The 19,783-nt window shown below is 32.7% G+C and overlaps 1 protein-coding gene across 1 annotated transcript; it reads left to right on the top strand.

Moving 5' to 3' along the window:
* The first annotated feature begins 7,513 nt into the window (after positions 1 to 7,513).
* On the top strand, positions 7,514 to 8,934 carry LOC126719337 (intracellular ribonuclease LX-like). Its single transcript, XM_050421907.1, has 3 exons — positions 7,514 to 7,753; positions 7,850 to 8,039; positions 8,681 to 8,934. The coding sequence occupies exons 1-3, from the start codon at positions 7,514 to 7,516 to the stop codon at positions 8,932 to 8,934; spliced, it is 684 nt and encodes a 227-aa protein (XP_050277864.1).
* The last annotated feature ends 10,849 nt before the right edge of the window (positions 8,935 to 19,783 follow it).

The following is a 19,783-nucleotide window of genomic DNA, read 5'->3' as shown; positions in this document are numbered from 1 at the left end:
TATCTAATACATGTAATACCATCACATTTTAGAAGTTGAGAACATTTTATTTTCTAATTTTTAATTATATATATATATATATATATATCTAGTGCCATAAAAAAATAAAAATAAAAATAAGCTAGTGCATTTGGATAATAAAACAAAGGAGAGAGAAAGTTGGTATCTTGGTGAGAGCGAAAGAAATCAGATTTTTCTGGGTCATTAAATCAAATAGTTAATTAAGGAACTTAACCATATAAGTATATGAAATATTTTCTTAATGAACAAAAACCTATATATCTAATTAAAGCATGCAAGAAGATTTTATTTTACTTTTATTTTTATGGTTCTTTAAATTCAGATATTGTTATTCACGTGCTTAATAATATATTATTTAGAATATTTTAACTCAATTAGTGGACACATTTTAACTTTTCAAGAGATTTATGATTCAAATCACTCCTCCCAACTTTCGATATAAAAAATATCAATATTACATGAACACATTACACAATATGGAATAATAAGACTTAAAACTTTGTCTGTCACAATAATGGATTGCATATTAATTTGGTTTCCCTTATGAAGAATGTCCCATTCATGTGCCTTGGCCCATTCGAAATGCAGTAAAAATCGCACAATTATTGGAAATGGAAAGTGGTACAAGGTAATGAGGTTTGTCAATTTTGCCCGACTATATACATCATACATGTAGCATATGTGCTTTCTCCAGACCTTAACACATACATGCATACAAACATATATATATATATATATATATATATATATGTATATCTTAAATTCTATATTTTATTTTCTAGTCCAAAAAGGAAAAAAAGTTTATACAGGTCCTTTTCTTCAACGTTTTCACCCTTATATCAGTCAAGAACAAGATATATAATGTCATTCGAATTCATGGTAGGTCGTGGATTATAGTGTGATTTAATTGTGTGGATTTGAAATTAAGGTAATTATAATATTTACAATAAATGTTAGGTGAGTCTGCGGTTTAGTGCAAGAGATTAGAAATGTAAGAAATTTGCACTTCTATACGGGTTAAGGTTTGGTTTTCATTTCATAAAAAATAAATAAAATGTTTGATTTTCAATTTTGCTAAAAGGAGAATCATAAATGTTTAAATGTCAACATCAGTTTAATGTTCATAGTTTTTCAGAAAAACTCTACCAGAAGAAAAAAGTTATCATGTTTTGAGTCTTTTAACTTAATTAGTTGACACAATTTTATAATCTTTTCAAGGGTTTTAGAATTCAAATCACACCTCCTGATTATCGAGATATATATATATATATATATAAATAAATAAAAAACAATATTACATGAACACATCACACAATATGGAATAATAAGACTCAAAACTTTATCTGTCATAATAATGGTTTGCATATTAATTTGGTATCCCTTATGAAGTATGTCCCATGCATGTGCCTTGACCAATTTTAGAAACTGGCTTGGCCTATTCGAAATGCAGTGGAAATCGCACAATTAATTGTTGGAAAGTGGTACCAGGTGATGTGGTTTGACAATTTTGCCCAACCATATTCATGTAGCATGTGCTTTCTCCCTGACCTTAACATATATATATATATATATATATATCTTAATTTCTATACTTTATTTTCTTGTCCAAAATGGATTCACCCATAAATAAGTCGGGAAACGATATATTATGCTTAGTTTCCCATTTTCCCCTTACAGCTTTCACTTTAAGTTTTAATGTTTTAATAATATTAAATTTTATATTATACTAGTATATGTGTAGTGTTTTCTATTATTTTAAACTTTTATATATATATATATATATATATATATACTTGTAAGTTGTAGCAACTAACTAAATTTTAGTATTCTATTATTTTTATTTCATATTTAGTTATGATGTTTTGTTTATCTGATATTTTTATTTCATAATAATGATTTGATTAATTAAACTGAATTATTTTTAAATGCTTGTTTATTAGATATTTATATTTATTGGTGCATATTTTAAGTTTAAAAAGTGTTCAAGAATTAAAGTTGTTTAATCCTCTATCTCAAATCTTGAAACATTAGATATTGAACCTTTTAAAAAGTTCAAAGTGAACTAAAAAAATTTGAACATTGTTTCCTTAGAATGTGATCATAAATTTCAACAACTAATATGAGAATATTTTAATAATCAAGAATTCTGTCATGAAAGTTTGTTTTTGTTAAATCTTTATTTGACCTCTTTAAAGAAAATTCCTGACTCTACCACTTGTCAACAGACCTCATCTTTAGAACTTAGAAGCATAAAACTTGAATTGAAGAGTGGTTATTGCAAGCAAAAATCACTTGGAAAAAAGAAAAACAAAGAGCAGTGATTAATATGACAGTTCATTAGGCGTGCAATTACTGTTGCTGATCAATTGGAAAACAGGAAATGCATTTTTTTTTAATTAGATAAAACATATTAGATTATCCATGGTGGAATAATGCTAAAAACAGATAAGATGTTCTTGAATTTTATTAGAAAAATACTAAATAAGTAAAGTTTTACTACATAAGATTTACAAACTAAAGTGACAATAAATGTGATTGGTAAGTTTCAACCTTCTTATAACTTAATATTTGCATTGCTTATTTATGATTGGTAACACGTCGATTTGTAAGTTTAATATTATAAAAATGTAGTACATTTAGCACTAGTCGAAAACAGCCCTCAAGCTTGGTTTCTACCTCTCAAGGACCAGGTAAATGTTAATAAAAATAGAGTTTTTCTTGCTAATACTGGAGTGAGAGCCAGGGAAATGGTAGTCAAAGACCATAGTGGAACATTTATTGCATGATTTGCATCCGAGATTTTCCCAAGTTCAACTCTAGAGGTCGAAGTTTGGCCATGCGAGGAGCAGTTTGTCTTCTTCAATTTATGATTATCTTTTTTTATGCGAGGAGTTATATATATCCTTATTGCATTTGTCGCTTATGAAAAAAAATAAGGTTTATTATATTGATTTTTATATGTTTAGCATATAATAAAGTGAATTTTATTAGTTGAATACTTGAATAAAATAATTCAGTTAGTGTACGTAACATTCAGAGAAACTTTTATATGATAAGAAAAAGAAAAACAAGAAGAGAAACTTTTGTCTACGATGTTTGATTTGAAATTGTACAGACTATACGGGAATAGACGCAATATTTTAATCTAAAAGTACAATTCGTGTTCTTAAAACGGTGCTGTCAAATAGTTTTTTTTTTTTTTAATCATTAAATCAAATAGTTAATTAAGGAACTTAACCATATAAGTATATGAAATATTTTCTTAATGAACAAAGACCTATACAGCTAATTAAAGCATGCAAGAAGATTTTATTTTATTTTTATTTTTATGGTTCTTTAAATTCAGATATTATTATTCATGTGATTAATAATATATTGTTTAGAGTCTTTTAACTCAATTAGTTAACACATTTTAGCTTTGTTAAGAGATTTAGGATTCAAATCACTCTTCCCAACTATTGATTATCAATATTACATGAACACATTACACAAAATGGAATAATAACACCTAAAACTTTGTCTGTCACAATAATGGATTGTATATTAATTTGGTTTCCCATATGAAGAATGTCCCATTCATGTCCCTTGGCCTATTCGAAATGCAGTAAAAATCGCACAATTATTGGAAAATGGTACAAGGTGATGAGGTTTGTCAATTTTGCCCAACTATATACATCATACATGTAGCATATGTGCTTTCTCCTGACCTTAACACATACATGCATACAAACATATATATATATATATATATATATATATATATATCTCTTAAATTCTATATTTTATTTTCTAGTCCAAAAAGGAAAAAAAGTTTATATACCAGTCTTTTTCTTCAACGTTTTCACCCTTATATCAGTCAAGAACAAGATATATATAATGTCATTCGAATTCATGGTAGGTTGTGGATTATAGTGGGATTTAATTATGTGGATTTGAAATTAAGGTAATTATAATATTTACAATAAATGTTAGGTAAGTCTGCGGTTTAGTGCAAGAAATTAGAAATGTAAGTACTTTGCACTTCTATACGGGTTAAGGTTTGGTTTTCATTTCATAAAAAATAAATAAAAAGTTTGATTTTCAATTTTGCTAAAAGGAGAGTCATAAATGTTTGAATGTCAACATCAGTTTAATGTTCATAGCCTCTGCTTGGTAAGCGCATTTTGTGTGTTTCTCAACGGAAACGTTTTTTCTTGTGGCTCTCGTGTACTGTTCATGGGACCCACAAGTACCATATTCAACAACTTCTTTTTTAAACCTGGGTCCCACGGCATTAATTATACATTTAAAAATTATTTTACTATAGTGTTTTTAGTTTTTAATTTTCAGTTTTCAGCAATAAGCAGTATCCAAACAGACCCATAATTTCACAAAAAAACTCTACTGAAAGAGAAAAGTTATCATGTTTTGAGTCTTTTAACTTAATTAGTTAACACAATTTTCTAATCTTTCCAAGAGTTTTAGAATTCAAATCACACCTCCTGATTATCGATATAAAAAAAAAAATCAATATTACATAAACACATCACACAATATGGAATAATAAGATTTAAAACTTTATCTGTCATGATAATTGTTTGAATATTAATTCGGTATCCCTTATGAAGAATGTCCCATGCATGTGCCTTGGCCAATTTTAGAAACTGGCTTGGCCTATTCGAAATGCAGTGGAAATCGCACAATTAATTGTGGGAAAGTGGTACAAGGTGATGTGCTTTGACAATTTTGCCCAACTATATTCATGTAGCATGTGCTTTCTCCCTGACCTTAACACACACACACACACACATATATATATATATATATATATATATATATATATATATATATCTCTTAATTTCTATACTTTATTTTCTTGTCCAAAATGGATTCACCCATAAATAAGTCGGGAAACGATATATAATGTCATTCGAATTCATGGTAGTTCGTGGATTAAAGATTTAAAGTGTGATTTAGTTGTTTGGATTTGAAACTAAGGTAATTTTAATATTTACAATAAATGTTAGGTGAGTCTACGGTAAGTGAAGGAAATTAGAAATGTAAGAATTTTGCACTTCCATACGGGTTAAGGCGTGGTTTTCATTTCATAAATAATAATAGTAATAAATTTTTTATTTTCAATTTAATTTACTAAAAGGGAGTTGGTAAATGCTTGAATGTCAACATGAGTTTAATGTTTGTAGTTTCTTAGAAAAACTCTATCCAAAGAGAAAATTAATTATATATCTAATACATGTATTTACCTTCTCATATGGGGTAATGAATTTTACAAGTGTGGGGTCCACAACCTCATATCATATGAGAGAATAGATACATATATCTAATACATGTAATACCATCACATTTTAGAAGTTGAGAACATTTTATTTTCTAATTTTTAATTATATATATATCTAGTGCTATAAAAAAATAAAAATAAAAATAAGCTAGTGCATTTGGATAATAAAACAAAGGAGAGAGAAAGTTGGTATCTTGGTGAGAGCGAAAGAAATCAGATTTTTCTGGGTCATTAAATCAAATAGTTAATTAAGGAACTTAACCATATAAGTATATGAAATATTTTCTTAATGAACAAAAACCTATATATCTAATTAAAGCATGCAAGAAGATTTTATTTTACTTTTATTTTTATGGTTCTTTAAATTCAGATATTGTTATTCACGTGCTTAATAATATATTATTTAGAATATTTTAACTCAATTAGTGGACACATTTTAACTTTTCAAGAGATTTAGGATTCAAATCACTCCTCCCAACTTTTGATATAAAAAATATCAATATTACATGAACACATTACATAATATGGAATAATAAGACTTAGAACTTTGTCTGTCACAATAATGGATTGCATATTAATTTGGTTTCCCTTATGAAGAATGTCCCATTCATGTGCCTTGGCCTATTCGAAATGCAGTAAAAATCGCACAATTATTGGAAATGGAAAGTGGTACAAGGTAATGAGGTTTGTCAATTTTGCCCGACTATATATATCATACTTGTAGCATATGTTTTTTTTTTTTTTTTTGCTAAACATACATGTAGCATATGTGCTTTCTCCAGACCTTAACACATACATACATACAAACATATATATATATATATATATATATATATCTCTTAAATTCTATATTTTATTTTCTAGTCCAAAAAGGAAAAAAAGTTTATACCAGTCTTTTTCTTCAACGTTTTCACCCTTATATCAGTCAAGAACAAGATATATATAATGTCATTCGAATTCATGGTAGGTCGTGGATTATAGTGTGATTTAATTGTGTGGATTTGAAATTAAGGTAATTATAATATTTACAATAAATGTTAGGTGAGTCTGCGGTTTAGTGCAAGAGATTAGAAATGTAAGAACTTTGCACTTCTATACGGGTTAAGGTTTGGTTTGCATATTAATTTGGTATCCCTTATGAAGTATGTCCCATGCATGTGCCTTGACCAATTTTAGAAACTGGCTTGGCCTATTCGAAATGCAGTGGAAATCGCACAATTAATTGTTGGAAAGTGGTACAAGGTGATGTGGTTTGACAATTTTGCCCAACTATATTCATGTAGCATGTGCTTTCTCCCTGACCTTAACATATATATATATATATATATATCTTAATTTCTATACTTTATTTTCTTGTCCAAAATGGATTCACCCATAAATAAGTCGGGAAACGATATATAATGTCATTCGAATTCATGGTAGTTCGTGGATTAAAGATTTAAAGTGTGATTTAGTTGTTTGGATTTGAAACTAAGGTAATTTTAATATTTACAATAAATGTAAGGTGAGTCTACGGTAAGTGAAGGAAATTAGAAATGTAAGAATTTTGCACTTCCATACGGGTTAAGGTGTGGTTTTCATTTCATAAATAATAATAGTAATAAATTTTTTTTTTCAATTTAATTTACTAAAAGGGAGTAGGTAAATGCTTGAATGTCAATATGAGTTTAATGTTTGTAGTTTCTTAGAAAAACTCTATCTAAAGAGAAAATTTATTATATATCTAATAAATGTATTTATCTTCTCACATGGGATAATGAATTTCACAAATATGAGGTCCACAGCCCCATATCATATCAGAGAATAAATACATATATCGATACATGTAATACCATCACATTTTAGAAGTTGAGAACATTTTATTTTCTAATCTTTAATTAAAAATATATATATCTAGTGCTCTAAAAAAAATAATAATAATAAAATAAGCTAGTTCGTTTGGATAATAAAACAAAGGAGAGAGAAAGTTGGTATCTTGGTGAGAGCATAAGAAATCAGATTTTTCTGGGTGACACCCGTTGAGAGAGGAAAAAGTGGGTCGGATCAGGTCAATAAAATTTTTTTTTTTTTTTTTTTTTTTTCAGTATAGGTCAATAAAAGTTAAGTTGTTGTGCCATGGTCACCTACCCTAGTTAAACACTGTCCACACCAGCATGTGTATATATAGAGCTCAGTGTCTAAAGCTTTGTAGCAGAAAACATTGGTGAGGTGAAAATGATTGCCAAAATGTTTGTGTTCTTCCTGCTTCTCATTTGCTTCCCTGTTTCACACAGTACTGAAAAGGAGTTTGACTACTATAAGCTTGTCCTTCAGTGGCCAATTTCTGTCTGCAATGTGAGGCGGAGCTGTTTACAGCCACCTTTTTCGGAGTTCACTGTGCATGGCCTATGGCCATTTTTGGCTCCTGATTCTATGGTAACAGAGTGTTCTAAAGATGTACTGACAAAGAGCAAGGTTCGTTAATTAGCTGAAAATTAACTTCTATGTTTGAGAAAGTGCTCTATTATTTATTTGATTTTTTTTTTTTTTTTGGTTGAATTTGGTTTGTAGGTGAAGGATACTATAAAGGCTCTGCGGAAGTACTGGCCAAGCTTTGTCGATCGAGACGATTTTGACTTCTGGTCTTATCAGTGGCTAAAACATGGCACATGCTCTGGTTTAGATCCACTACCATACTTCAAGTTGGCCATTAGTACCACTATTGAAGCCAGACAGCTTCTTGAATCACTGAATAGAAAAGGTTTGTTTTATGGGAAAAGTTTACAGATGTGTATTAGTTTAGAAAATACGTTTAAAACTTTTTATTGAAAAAAGAAAAAAACACTAAATTTTTTTGACAACATTTTATATTTTTATAAAATTAAATTTTTTTTTTTTTCAAAATGATTCATTACCAAAAGTCATCAAGTACTCGTTAACTAGATGTTTATTTTATTTTATTTTATTCTTAATGTATTGCAAGAATAGAGAATTTTATGAGAATGGAGAAGAGGTGGAATCATTGGTGCTTTTTTTTTTTTCCTACCAATATATGTCATAATTAATGTGGAAGTTTAGACTTTACGGAAGAAAAAAAGCAAAGTTTTGTGTGTCTTCATAAAATATTTTCCATGCGATAAAAATTGCAGAAAATGAGAATTTTAAATCGACTGAATCATAATTGCCCACCCTCAATTAAATGAACTTTCTTTGGTTATTAAAATCTGCTCGGCAATAAATAGTTAAATATACTTCTAGAATTTATAGGTGCAGATTTAGCAACAACGAAGATACAATATTCATGTTATTATTTTTGACATCTAAATAAGATTATTTTTAAAAAAATTCTACCTTTTTGTTTGTTTTGATCTATATTGTATTTTATCATTTTTCTTCCGCCATCCTCAGCTTATACACCCAGATTCAAGCCCTACCAAATGAACGACCTCTACGACAATTTTAAAGCAGCGCTAGCGAAAAAGCCGGAAGATAAAAAAGTTATACAATTCAAGTGCAATAAAAAAGACGGTAAGTTTCAGCTGTTGGAAATTTACATCTGTGTTGACAAAAAAGGAGTTGCTTTGGATTGTCCAACACCCAAATTCATTGAATGTGGCGACAATGAAATGGCAGAAATTCGATACCCTGACAAGTGAACTCCTCCCTCTGCTGTATGTTTTCTTTTAGATATTTTGCTTATTTCTTTTAGTTTTCTTGTGTATTTCTTTTTCTTCAATTACTATAAAATCCTTTTTGCAATCTCTAATTTTGTTTTTGTTACCCTACTTTTTCTGCAGGCTTAAGGTGGAATTAAAAGATGCATGACATGCAGAATGAAGAACTAATTAACGGTCTTTCTAGAAAAGCAAATATATCTATCTACAATAATTTGGTAATTAAGTGGAATTATATGTATGTTGTGGTTGGAACTTTTGGGTCTATAATGTTAATGTGTGTTTTGCTTCGAACTTAAATAAATACACTTACTGGTGTGCATGGTTGGAACTTAAATTTTGTTTTAAATATTTACTGGAAATTTGCTTTTGTATATCTTCATCTTTGTGTACACACACAAATTAAAATATACGCGCCTTATCATGAGAAGGGCTCCCTTGGGTATTTATTATCATTATCAATAGTTACATTTGGTGAGAGAAAGCAGACTCACAGTTGAATATAATATAAGAAACACCCATATATATGACTAAAGACATTAATTGATTAGTGCCAATTAGTCAGTTACAATTAGACAATTATGACTGTAATCTTTGAAAGGAATCGAAGTGCTTGTAACTTTGAACGAGAATGAGTTTCAATATTGGAAATGTTGATATTGAAGCAACTAATACCATGGTGGGCAACTTGTCAACATGAGAATCAATACAAGTGAATCGGCCGGTTAGGGATTAGAAGCCAAAACTTATAATTATAGTTAATTTTGTGCCCTAACCTCAATCGGTTTTTTTTTTTTTGGTGAGAGATGCTCTGATCTAGACAATTATAAATTACTGAAAGAGTTTGAGCTCGGTTATGCATGTCTTTTTCCATTATGAGAAGCCACAACTTTGGTGTTTTGGATTTATGATTGCTGCAAGGAAACTCTAAAGAAATAAATCAATAATCAATTTTGTATGGTTGGAAGAAATAGAATCCCCAAAGCTGCTTCATTAAAGGGGTGCACTAAACGGGGAAGAATTAATCTTGTACTAACACGATATCACTTAACCTATAGCATTAGCACCAGTGCCCTTTAAAATCCATGGAGAACACTAAAACATTTTGGTTTAATCCTGCCAAAAAGATGTTTATATTGAATGTCTCACCAGAAGGGTCCAAAACTACTCTTTTTTTTCTTTTCTTTTCGTTTTATTAAAAGAATGTTTGTATGACAATTAATTGTGCCCTATAATTTTTTTTTTTTTTTTTCATATTATGTTTGTATTAATATATCGGACTTGTAATCAATCTAAACAAGTATCATCCATATGCATATGCTCACCCCTACTTTGAAAATGAATTCAAATAGTAAGTAGATAATTGAGTGAAGTTTTTGGGTGAAATTACAGCCACTGCCAATTGGCATTAAAAACCAACAATAGTAAATAGATAAATTGGTGTCAGATAAGCTTTTCTGTTATCAAGAAATTAAGAAATTGGTGTCAGATAAATGATCCAAGCTTGTAAGTTTAATTCGCATGCTCCAACTCATCATATGACGAGTTGTGACTTGTGCGTGATGGAAAAAAAAAAGTAAATTCATGTGAATTCACACATCTCTATTACTCATATTTCACCACGTAACAAATTGTGATAAAAGTCATATAAAATATTGTGGTACTAGCTAGCATTATCAAAGTCATTTTTAGAACCATCTTCCTTACATCAAATATGTCAACTTTTTTTTTTTTTTAAGAAATACGTCTATTTTATTGAAGCGAAGAAGAGTACATAGCATCATGTAATGTAGAGGGCTCAATAAAGGAGGGGGTTTCCTCTAACCAAGTTACATAAGAATCAATTCCTTTAGCAAAATTTGCTAGGAGATGTGTTGGTCTATTACCTTGTGTTTTAACATATGAGAAATTAAAAGTATGGAATCCATGCATCTTATGGTGAGTGCTGGCAATGATGTTGACAATTGAAGCGTGGGTAGGAGTGGAGCCCATGAGAGTGAGGTAGACAAAATGTGAGTCACCTTGGAGCCCATGAGAGTGAGGTAGAAAAAATGTGAGTTACCTTTGAAGATAGCATCCCTGATACCAATATCTGCTGCAAAGAGGGCTGCTTCATCCATGGCTTTGGCTTCGGCTTGCAGTGGACCCAACAGCAATGGTAATTTTTTGCTTAAAGCAACAACCACCAAACTCATATGATCACGGATCACAACTCTGATGCCAACTATTCCAGTTTGTGAAAAAACAGCGGCGTCGGTGTTTATTTTATACCACGGTATGTTGGTGGGACCCAGCAATTGTCCATGGCGTCCTTGAGTCGAGGTGGTCGATGATGAGCAAGCTGGAATTCTTCTAGCATGAAATGGCTTAAGAGAGGATCTCCTAGGGTTGTTTCTGTGGACTGCCCAGTCTAATTCTATTGCGGTTGAACCACATGCACCATGAAATCATAACAATTAGCTTAAGGAGGTCCTGACCGAAGTGTTGGATGAAGATCAGGTACCATAGGAGGTCAGCAAAGGTCCTATGTGAGACACGGGTTTTGACAAAAGGGATACCCGATATGTTCCATGTTTCTTTTGCCTTTGTGCATTCCCAAAAGAAGTGTCTGCTAGTTTCTTTAGCTAAGTTGCATGCTTTACAGGTGGAGTCATTGAGTACGTGTCTGTGGCAGAGATTGGCTTTAGTGGGGATGATATTGTGACAAGGTTTCTAGGTGAAAGTCTTAAATTTGTTTGGAACACGAAGCCCCCAAATGGTGCACCAGAACAACCTGTGGGTGTCTCCATCGGATGATTACGTCGTGGCCAAGCTGCGATTCATTGAAAGCGCAAGCTTGTAGGCCCTGTTCACTATGAAGAGTCCCCGTGGTGTGTAGGCCCATATTAAATGATCTCTCGGCTTAAAACTTCCTAATGGGATGCTCAAGATGGTGTGGACGTCGCCAGGGAGGAAAATCTGCTTCAGTAGAAAGGTGTTCCATTCTTCTATTGTAGGGTGCATGAGGCTGGATACTTTTGAGTCCGAAGGGAGGAGACGTGGTGTGGAGATGATTTGGAAGTTTGTGGGTGTAGGAAGCCATCTACCCATCCAGATGCCCACTGTCGCACCATCATTGATCTGCCATTTACATCTAGATTTCACCACGGTTTGGGTAGCCATGATGCTGCGCCATGCATAAGCAGGTTTTGAATCTAGTTCAGCATGAAGGAAATCTGTACATGGGAAGTAGCGGGCTTGGAAGACACGGTGGATAAGAGAGCCATGATTATTTTGTAAGTGCCACCCTTGTTTTGCCAAAAGAGCCAAGTTGAAAGCTTTTAGGTCACGGAAGCCTAAACCACCCTTTTCCTTAGGAGAGCACATTTTTTCCCAACTCAACATGCCATTTTATTCTTTCCATTGGACTGACCCCACCAAAAACTGCAGACCAGGTAAGTTTTTCCTTGTTTGAGTAGTTTTTCCTTCCATCCTGAGAGTTTAGTAATGAGCCTCTCCTTTAGAGCATGGAAAATGTTCATCTTTGATCCTCCTACTAGGGATAGGAGACCCAGGTAAGTTTCATTTTACCGGATAACTTTTGCCCCAAAGCGGTTTTTAATGTCCTCTTGGATGTCATGTGGAGTGTTCCTGCTGAAGAAAAGGGAGGTCTTTTCTCGATTCAGCTATTGTCCTGAGGCGTGTTCATATGTAGTGAGGATGTGATTCAAGTGATTGCATTGTTCAATGGTGGCTTGGCAGAAGATGACACTGTCATTAGCAAAGAATAAGTGGGATATATGAGGGCCTTAAGGGCAGACAGCAATACCTCGAAATAGGCCATTATCCACGGATTTGTGTATCATAGCTGAGAGTCCTTCTACACAGAAAAGAAACAAGAAATGAGATATGGACTCCCCTTGTTTTTAACCCCTTATGGGGGTTATATGACCTCGAGATGTGCCATTAATCTTGATAGAGTCGGTAACAGAGCTAACACATTGCATCATAAGATCCACCCACCTATTATTGAAACCCATTTTTATCACGATCTGTTTAAGGCATTCCCACTCTACACGATCAAAGGCTTTGTTCATGTCAAGTTTTAAAGCCATCTCCCCTACACGACCATCTTTTTTTATTAAGGTAATGCATGGTTTCAAAAGCTACTAAAACATTATCAGTAATGAGACGGTCAGACATGAAGGCACTTTGATTTTCACTAATGATAGAAGGGAGGAAGCGTTTTAGGCGGTTTGCTAGGACCTTGGAGGTGAGTCTAGAAATGACTCTACTAAGACTTATGGGTCTGTATTGTGTTATCTTTGTGGGGTTTTTTTATTTTTGGGATGAGGACAATATGTGTTTCATTGAATTTAAGTGGCATAATACCCAAGTTTAGAAAATCCAGCGCAGTTTTTATGACACACTCACCCGTTAAAAACCAAAAGTGTTGATAAAAGAAAGGGGGCATACCAGCAGGACCAGGAGATTTTTTTGGGTGCATTTGTTTAAGTGCTCTGTGGACCTCATCTGGACTGAACTCACATGTCAGGTAGTCATTCATAGCTTTGGTGACAATCGATTGGACAGCATCAAGGAGGTCTGCCATATCAGTTGTGTCATTTGAGTTGAAAATTGAGGTAAAATAATCCAAAATGATGCCCTCAACAACTTTGTCATCATCCTGCCAGTCCCCACCTGAATCGTAGAAGCCATGGATAACATTCTGTTGTTTGCAATTGGATTATTTCTAGTGGAAAAAATTGGTGTTTCGGTCTCCATCAGTAATCCACATGCTCCGTGATCATTAATGCCACATCGTGTTCTCCGCATCAAGCCAACAGTTCAAAACTTTGCGGACTTCATGAATCTCATCATCATTACTGATAGGCTGTCTCTTTAAGTCTTGTAACTTTTTAGTCAGTTTATCAACCTGCCTCCCAATGTGGCCAAAGTCAGTTTTATTCCACATAAATAGCCTGGCCAAAATGGCCAAATACCACAAATGTTTGAAATATTTTGTAAAAAAACATTGTTCCGGAACTATATAGGGAAATACCACTTTTTATGGAACTCGAGTTTCTTAAACTCGAGTTCCTAGGAGTTTTGTCACCGTGGCACTGTTGAGATGGAAATTGGGCCATTAAAAAAAATTATGTGGTACTCGAGCATGGTAAACTTGAGTACCATGCAACACAATACTCGAGTATACCAGGCTCGAGTACCATTAAAATGCTTTTTTTTTTTTTTAATTTCTAAGGTACTCGAGCTTGGTGAGCTCAAGTACCTTGTAAGGAACTCGAGTTTAATAAACTCGAGTTCCTTATAACTTTTTTTTTTGTTGGGATTATTGACAAATAAACATAAACATAAAAATAAGTAGCTTTTTTATGTTTTTATTTATTTAAATAGAAGCATTGTAAAATATAGAGATTTTAATTTCAAAATATGAATTTAATTTCTAGATTAAGTAAAACTGTTCACTGTTTTCTCATAAAATTTTTCCCAGGGGCGTTGCCCCCGGACCCCTAAGAGACTTGTCCATGAGCACTCCGACTTGGGCCTGTCGGCCCAAGCCTCCGCTCCATGGACTAAGCTTCAGAAAATCTCCCATTAAAAACCACAAAACATTATTCGAGTCGGGTCGAGTCGTCAACATGAATCAAATGATACCCTTAAAGTGTGGATGAAATGTTTTATAATGCTTAAATTTATAAAAGATACTAGTGAAAGTTCCATGCGTTGCATGGCTTTAATCCTAAATTTTCTTTATATATTTTTTTGAGAAATTATAACTAAATGAGTTATTATTACATAATTTTAGAATTATTTTCTAACTATATATAAGACAACTAATGATTATGTGCATTCAACTTTTACAAATCTAAAGATTAAACTATTCATTAGTTTTGGCTAAGTTTATATGAAATCATTGTGTCATTTTTTCCCTGCTGTTCTTTGTTGCTACGTATGATTCTTGTGCTGTGGTTGGACAATGTCATCTGCTTTGTAGTGTAGGAAACACCTTAGGAAGTGAAATGCCTCCAGTTAGATATGTTGATGTTTCCAATATTTGTTTAATTTGAAATGTTACACACATAACACTTATCACACAAATTAGATTTATTGTACATTACTTGTAGCAAAATTTAATAAATTCAATACATACAGACTCATCCAAACCATACAGCCTAGCACGGCAGCTATCAAGATAGTTGGTGATTTGGGCTCCACACGACGCAACCTGGGTTTCGAAACAAAGGCTTTGTAAAGCGGCGACGGGGTCTGGAATTGGGAAGGTGGACAGAGAGCATGGAGTGATCCGAGGTGGACATAGATAAATGGTGGACAGTGGCACCTTGAAAAGAAGAGTTCTAGGCTGAGTTGGCCAAGGCACGATCCAGGCAAATGTGCATCCGCCCTTTAGTCGGGTGGTTTCTGGACCAAGTGAATGGAGAGCCAAAGAAGCCAAGGTCACTAAGTTTGCATGTGTTGATGGCTCTGTGAAAGCAGTCCATCTGTCTAGTTAGACGTGGGCAGCCTCCATGTTTTTCTGAGTGATACAGGATTTCGTTGAAGTCACCCACACAAAGCCAAGGGAGGTTATTTGATCGGCTAAGAGACTTAAGAAGAGTCCAAGTTTCCTCATGCTTGTTTGTGTCTGGTTGTCCGTAAAACCTTGTTAATCTCCATTTTGAACCTATTTTAGTACAAAGAATGTAGGCATCAATAAACTAACTGGAAAAATTTTGCACATGTACCTGTGTTTCTAGCTTCCATAATAGGGCTAGACCACCACTCTGGACAATGCTTGAGATCGCTATCCCCTGATGTACTCCCAGTGTTGTTTCTTTGTGTTCAATTGTTCAGTGGTGAGTTTTGTCTCCATTAAGAAGACACAAATGGGAGCTTCTTTGGTCCATGCTCTCTTGAGAGCATTAACTGTATGGGGGTTCCCAAGCCCCTGATAGTTCTAGCTTAAAATACTCATTGGATCGCAGGCACCGTCAATCCCATGTTGTGAACCATAAGCTAGTCTAGTGTGGTTGTTTCTTCATTCAACTTTTGTTTCTTGTCCAAAGATGTGCCATGCATGCCATGCAAAGTTCCCACTTTTTTTTTTGGTCCAATAATGGACAAAGTAACATCACTAGTGTCCATCACGTGCTTGGCATGCTCAAGTCTTTTCCATGTACCATGTGTTGTGATCAAGGGATTTGTTGAGGTGACAATATGGCAGTTGGCATTGGTTTGTGGGGAAGGAAAAGATCGGGTATCAGTAGGAGGAGGGAAGTCAGGGATCTCATTAAGAGGTGGGACCCCTAAATTGAGGTTATCTGTATATAAGGCAACTGGCTGAGATATAGAGGGAAACAAATTTAAACTTTTGTCAATGTCTGTTAAATGCGCATTGAAGAGATTTGTGTCAGCCAAAATATATGTAACCGTTGGCATTGATTGAGAGTTTGTTGCTGGGATTGTGGGGGAATTTATGACTGTGTCTATAGTGGGCTGTTGTGGTGGCGCAGGATTGGCCGACGATGTCGGTGGTAGGGGTGTGCTAGTTGGGGCCGTGGGAGGGGAAGGTTTTGGGCGGTGGCCGCGGGGTGATCAATGAACCCAATTTCTCTAATTATTCAAATGCAAAATTAAAAAAAAAAAAAAAAAAAAAAAAAAAAAAAAAAAAAAAAAACTTTTCTTATTGGAAAATAAAATGAAGTTTAACTAAAGATTTTTATTTATCTATTTCTAGGAGTATATTTATTGAATATGCTTTGGTCTGATACTATTATTATAAGAGTAATATAAATAAAATAATAATAATCTATTAATAATTTATATAACTTAATTTATTTTTAGCAATATATGCCTTGAATACCTTTTTTTTTTTTTTTTTTTTTTTTTAAGATTAAGTAGAGTTTCAACTTATAACATCTTCTTATTATGATTGCTATTTATTATCAAACAAAGAAACCAATTGATTTTTTGTATAGACCCTAATAATTGCTTTCTTTTATTTTAAATACATTTTAATTTAATAAACTATACATGACATAAAATTGATAATTATAATAAATCTAAATATATAAACATTTGACTTTCGTACCTCTTACAAGTTAGTGATTAGAGAAATGATATGTTTACAACATTTTTACAACAAATCATAACTCATAAGTGGCAGATTGTTACTGGTTATTATTGTTGGGACAAAAAAGTAATCTTAGTGTTAGATTCAAATTTGAATCAGTAAAAACTAACCACCTATGATTTGTTGTAAAAATGTTATAGACGTAGCACTTCTCTAGTGATTAATTACATCAAAATAGTAATGAGTCTATAAGAATGTTGTAACAAAAATTGAATTTTGAAGTTCATGGGAAGTGGAAGACTTCCAATTTTGAGTGGAAGACTTCCAATTTTGAATGCTCAAACAGTGATTAGCTCTAGTACACTGGAACCGATATGATGTGGACACATGTCTATATTGTGTTGGTTCCAGTGTACTGCAGCACCAGAGCTAGCCCATGTGCACAAAGGAATGACCCCACCTATTGGGATAGAAGACATTCCTGAGTTGCATTTGATGAGTGATTCTCTTAGGAGACATATATATGGCCCACATTATATATTTAAATTTATTTTATATAATAATAAGAAGAAGAAGAAGAATGATGGATAAATACTCATATTTGTTGTAAAAATGTTATAGACGTAGCACTTCTCTAGTGATTAATTACATCAAAATAGTAATGAGTCTATAAGAATGTTGTAACAAAAATTGAATTTTGAAGTTCATGGGAAGTGGAAGACTTCCAATTTTGAGTGGAAGACTTCCAATTTTGAATGCTCAAACAGTGATTAGCTCTAGTACACTGGAACCGATATGATGTGGACACATGTCTATATTGTGTTGGTTCCAGTGTACTGCAGCACCAGAGCTAGCCCATGTGCACAAAGGAATGACCCCACCTATTGGGATAGAAGACATTCCTGAGTTGCATTTGATGAGTGATTCTCTTAGGAGACATATATATGGCCCACATTATATATTTAAATTTATTTTATATAATAATAAGAAGAAGAAGAAGAATGATGGATAAATACTCATATTTTAGAAATCTATCCATGAAAATCACTTATAAAGCATAAACTCTTTTGGCAAAAAGACGTTATTTGGTAAACTAACACTTTGAAGTAACTCTCAATTGATTAAACACTTTAAAGTATTTCTCAATTAAACTCCTAGATGAAAGGAGTGTTAAGAGAACAAAAATTAAATAGTCCATGTTCTCCATTTGAGAGTTATATGCGGTATAGACCATGTCGTAGTACTCTTTCATAAATATAATTTATAGTGAGGTTTTTTCTACAAATTATTTGAACAACAATGGAATAATGTATGTTTATGTTTTCTTTTGCTATTCTATACTTTTAACAATGAAATAAGGTTTTATAATTTTTAAGAGTTTTGTAACTCAATTAGCACCTTATAAATTTTCAAATAGAAATGTCCAAATTCAAATTCCTAAGTACCCCTAATTATCTAATTATTATAATAAAAACAAATTATAAAAGGTGCTCTCATGATATGCAGTATTATGGTTCTAAATAAGCAATCCAAGTTATAAAATTAAACTCTGACCAATTCACAAAGGTCAGCTCTGTGTTTCCTTTTACGATGGCCATGTAACTGGGGAAGATCTACAACTAAGCTGGGTGGGGGTGGCGGAAGGGGGAGGCATGACCCTTTCAAAAGTTTTAAAAATTTTATGTATAATTATTAAAAACTTTAAATTTTTAGTTACAAAAATAGAATGCCTCCCTTTCCCCTAAAATATTTAAGTTAGTCCAATTATACTCTTAGAAAACATTAGAATTTATCAATTAGTCTAGTAGTTATAGAGACAAGGTAATTTTTGTTTTTTCAAATCCGATTTTGTACATATTTAATATCAAACTAGAAAATGTTTGTATACTCATTAAAATTTAAAAGATGATAAGGTCCCCTAAAAAATTATCTAGCAAATATACATGTCAAAGTTGATAGTTTTGTATACAATATAATTATAAATTATAACCTACTCTAATATCAAAATATTAAGATTTATATATGTGTATATATGTGCGTTTACACACGTGTGTGATGGTTTGTCATGACAAAAGACTAACATATAATTAGTAACACAACTCCCCCCCCCCCCCCCCCCCTCCCTCCCAAACAAAAAATCCAAGCTCTGCCCAGTCCGGTTGTAATTAGTATGGTGCTGCTTATATGTCTCGATGAATCCATACATTAAGTGTATAATCATATAGACACCTAACGAATTTCACAGAATTTTTTTGATCTTGTAATTGCATCCTTTAACTTTGAACCTACTGCCTCCTTTGGCAGAAAAAGAAAATGCAACATACAAAGAAATTGGTGCCACTCCTTAGCAAACGATGACAATTATAAGGTAAAAACAGAGAAATCTGTGTATTACCTAAATGTTGAATTACCTAATATTATACAATAATCATATTATAGACAAAGTCTTGTTACCATGGCTGAGGATTAATAAATGACTTTTGGCCTTCAAACAAACAGGTGGAGATTTACCAAGGAAGCGTTTTAAATTATAGACAAAGTCTTTTCCTGACAATATTTTACATCGAAACAACCCTGAAAATATTTTACGTCGAAACAAACCAAACAGACTGTACAAAAAAATCAAAGGAAAAATTATTTGTTAAGCGTCAAAACAGTACACAATAGATAGCCAATGTTAATAATTAGGATCAACAGGCAATTAATAATAATCCAAAACATTACAGCAAGGCCAGTAACCTTCTTGGAAATTCTTGAAAG

This window comes from Quercus robur, chromosome 3 (assembly GCF_932294415.1).
Source record: "Quercus robur chromosome 3, dhQueRobu3.1, whole genome shotgun sequence".
Taxonomy (NCBI): domain Eukaryota; kingdom Viridiplantae; phylum Streptophyta; class Magnoliopsida; order Fagales; family Fagaceae; genus Quercus; species Quercus robur.
The sequence above is the reverse complement of the archived record's forward strand: the minus strand, read 5'-3'. Positions and strand labels throughout refer to the sequence as shown.